The sequence below is a fragment of the Diadema antillarum genome, unplaced genomic scaffold (assembly GCF_040938485.1).
Source record: "Diadema antillarum isolate AM-2024a unplaced genomic scaffold, OU_Dant_1.0 seq00002545_RagTag, whole genome shotgun sequence".
Classification (NCBI taxonomy): Eukaryota; Metazoa; Echinodermata; class Echinoidea; order Diadematoida; family Diadematidae; genus Diadema; species Diadema antillarum.
Window position 1 is genome coordinate 1 of NW_027273147.1, and position 3,746 is coordinate 3,746.

General features: G+C 39.3%; 1 protein-coding gene across 1 annotated transcript; it reads left to right on the forward strand.

The window, feature by feature from the left end:
- Positions 1 to 1,812: 1,812 nt before the first annotated feature.
- LOC139714939 (N-acylneuraminate cytidylyltransferase-like) lies at positions 1,813 to 3,095 on the forward strand (the record flags this gene model as incomplete). The annotated part of the gene is made up of 2 exons (XM_071626587.1): positions 1,813 to 1,965; positions 2,907 to 3,095. Coding segments are annotated over 2 exons (326 nt in total), but the record flags the coding sequence as incomplete, so codon positions are not given.
- Between the last annotated feature and the right edge of the window lie 651 nt (positions 3,096 to 3,746).

Sequence of the window (3,746 nt, forward strand, 5' to 3'; positions counted from 1 at the left end):
GCTTCCAACCAAAAGGATTTGGCAGGAAATTTGCAAATTTGCAAGACACATCTCATCAATCAGATTTGGGGAAAACATGTTTTTCAAATTTAAAGATGGCCATTAAACGATACCGGTACTGTGGTTTGCTTGTTGACCTACAGTGCATTTTTATGTAGAGAAAACTACATGTATACCATGGCTAGCTTCATGAACAAGACACTTAGCAGTGTACCAAAGGTGTACTGAAGCTCTGAATGGCAATACTTGTTCATGAAATGAAATGAAGAGAAAAATGATTTCTAAGGAGATTTATTTCTCCTTCTGTGTCCTAGCTTCATTGTAGTCCTTCCTTCTTTTGATATTCTTCCTTTCCTAATTATGCCTGTCGGTTGTGCTTTGTTCTTCTAACATATCATTCCTCTTTTTTTTTATGCCTCCGCCACAAAGTGGTGCTGGACGCACTATGTTTTCGGGTTGTCTGTCCTTCTGTCCGTCCTTCCATCCGTCCATAATGAATTTTGTGGACAGCGTAACTAAAAAACCTTTTGAGATATCCTCGTGGAACTTAGCATGTATGTGTATGAGGGGGTGAAGTTGTGCCTATCAACTTTTGGGTGCACATGCTCAAGGTCAAAGGTCAAAAGGTCAAGGTCAAATGTTCAAAAAAAATCACTATTTCCCCTATATCTATGCAATGCCAGAAGATATTTTCTTAAAACTTATTGTATAGATGTATTACCTAATTAAGATTCTCTGGTGAAAGTTTGGGGTCATGAGGTCAAAGGTCAAAAGGTCAAGTAAAAATGTTAAAATTTCACCTTTTTTTCCATATCTTGGAAATTAGGTTCAAGGTATCTTCATGGAACATAGTATATATGCATGTGCTGACTGGCAGTGATTAGGGAATTTTGGGTTCATGGAGTCAAAGGTCAGGGGTCAAAGGTCAAGGTTAACTCCTCAAAATGTTACTATTTCCCTAATATTTATGCAATGCCTGGAGGATTATTTTCTTTTTAAACTTGGTGTATGCATGTTTAACCCAGTAGAGATTCTTTGGGAAGTTATTTTTTTTTTTTGCCAAAAAAGTCAAAAGTCAAAAAGTCAAAGATCAAGTGAAAGTGCTGAACTTTACTTCTTCCTCCATATCTTGGAAGTGGCTCAAGTTATCTTGAAACTTAGTACATATGTTCTGCCTGACAATGATTCTCTTGAATATGAATTTTAGGGTCAAAGATCAAGGGTCAAAGGCCATATGAAAATGGTAGCAATTACTATTCAATGCAGAAATTGCACTTTTTCTCCGTACCTTGAAAATTACTCAATGCATAAACTTATGAAAGGGTCAAAGTCAAGTAAAAGTCCTAATATCCCCAAGTACATGCTCTCTCATTCATCCAATTAAACCAAGGTCAAGGAAGGTGAACATTCAACACATTTGACAAACATGCCATTTCAACATTCTACCAATTTTGTGAAAATGTAGTCACACATTGTCTACATGTACTATAGACCTATTAGGAGTACATGCATTATGGCGGAGCCATACCAGTCACCACAGCGACATTTCTAGTTTCTGTATCTCTCTTTCTCTGTCTTTTTGTCCTTCTCATACTTTTTCTGCTTATTAACTTCTTCCTTCTCTCTCTCATTTTTTTTCTTCTTCTTATTACTTCTTCTTTGTCTTTGCACTCCAGTCAGTCCTTTGCGATCAATTATGACACCTCCTCTGATTCTGCTAAAGTGCAGACAGAATAAAAAAACATGAACAAAGAGAGACAAGCTAATATGTTTGTGTATGTTGGACTCTTCTTGAATTTGTGTACGTTGTAGAGTTTGACAGTGTGTGGGTGTCGACAGACCACGACGAGATTGCACGAATTGCGGAAGAGTGGGGCGCCAAGATCCATCGCAGAAGTCCGCATTCTGCCCGCGACCAGGCCACATCCATCGAAGCTGTACAGGAGTTCCTCAACGAAAACCCAGGTGTGTAGAGACTTCCATGCACAGCTTCTCCCCCCACAATTCCGGCAATATTTTAAGATTATCTTATAGCAATCGTAATCATTAGCTTTATATGAACCAGTGCTGGCATTTGTTACAGGTAGGCAGCTTTCTCTAATGGAGCTAATAAGGCAAAGTGAGCAAAAGGCTGATTGCAAAACTCATAATGCATTTATATATCAGGAACCAGGTAACTCGCTGTCCACTCAAGTTTCAAGACGGTCTGTGGCAGACTTAGTGTTTGGTATACAGAAAGTGGACAGAAATACAGCTGACTAGAGTTCCATATGTGACTTAAAACTAGCCATATTCTCTGAAATGACTGTTTAATGAGTGATATTTTGTTATGTTTCTAAAATCTGGAATGTAAGTTATGTGGTCTGTGATTGATTGTTCTTAGAAAGTTATGAATTTCAGACCTTGAATTAGAATTCTGACATTGAACCTCTGAAAGTCTGAAATAGTGTAGGACAAACGATGGGGATAAATGTTTTTGTATTGTGTCTGACCTCTGTTTGTGGTCAAAAGTGCTATTAAGAGGCAAGACAGAAGGTTATGTGAGCATGGTCACCAAACTTTCTGTCCTAAAGCAACAGCTCCTTATTGACACTGCAGGACATTACTGGATCGTGGAGGCAAGCTTTCTGTGTGAAGTCCAGTCAGGAGCTCTTGATACCTTCCTGTCATGTATTTGCAGTTCAGTTTTCTAGGATATCAATGCCTGCTGGACTTTTTCTGTTCAAAGGATATCTTGTGGGAATGAACCCTTTCCTTAAAGGGATGGTACAGTTATTGGTGGAGATGAGAATTAGGCTTTTTACTACCCTCATTTCATTACATGCTCTCTGCCATGGTTCTGGCATGGGGACACGCATTTATTCTTTACCGGTATATATTTCAATCTAATCTTATTTTCTGAACAGAAGTGACACGGGTTGGTCAGATCCAGTGCACATCACCATGCCTACACCCATTCCACCTCCAGCTAGCCGGTCACATGATGAAGAACCTCGGCTATGACTCGGTCTTCTCCGTGACTAGGAGACACCTCTTCAGGTGGACAGAAGTCTCCAAAGATGATGGTAAGATTACGTGATGTCATCAAAGGATGGAGGGCGTACTGTATAAGCTGTTATTTTCGTGTACAGATATTTTCGCGAATGAGTAGGTCACAGGCATTTTTGCAAGGTGTACAAGTAGTTGTTTTTTCACGAATTGACACGACGCTATCGTAAATACACTCTTAACCTACCGTATTGTGACATTTTCATGTGTTGTTATATTCGCGATCCAACTGTGATTAGCGAAATTTGCGAAAATTAAACCCTCCTGAAAATAACAGCCTATACAGTAGTTAGTGCTTTATAGGCAGCCTACCTACCCAACCGATCATAGTTCCTTATAAGTGATACTGTTCAGGTAATAAAGAGTGGCAGTGGGGCCACCTGCAGACCATCATGGCAACCCATCTGTGCACAATGTAGCTAGTGGTATAAAGTGGTAGACCAGAGAGGCAAAGTCTCCAAGATTTTCTTTTTCTAGATCCTGAGCATTTTCTCTTTGCACTCACACCCTACTCTCAGTGTCTACAGAAATGTTCATATTGTACAGCCTTCTGTTATCAGTTTCCAGATCATTGCTGAAATTGTCGCAAAACACTCATACACAATAGGCTGCTACTTTAAGCAGTAGCTTCAGTTGCATTTATGTAATTCAGAAAGAAAAAAAAAACCCTGAAAAGGTATTCCAATCAAACAAAGCAT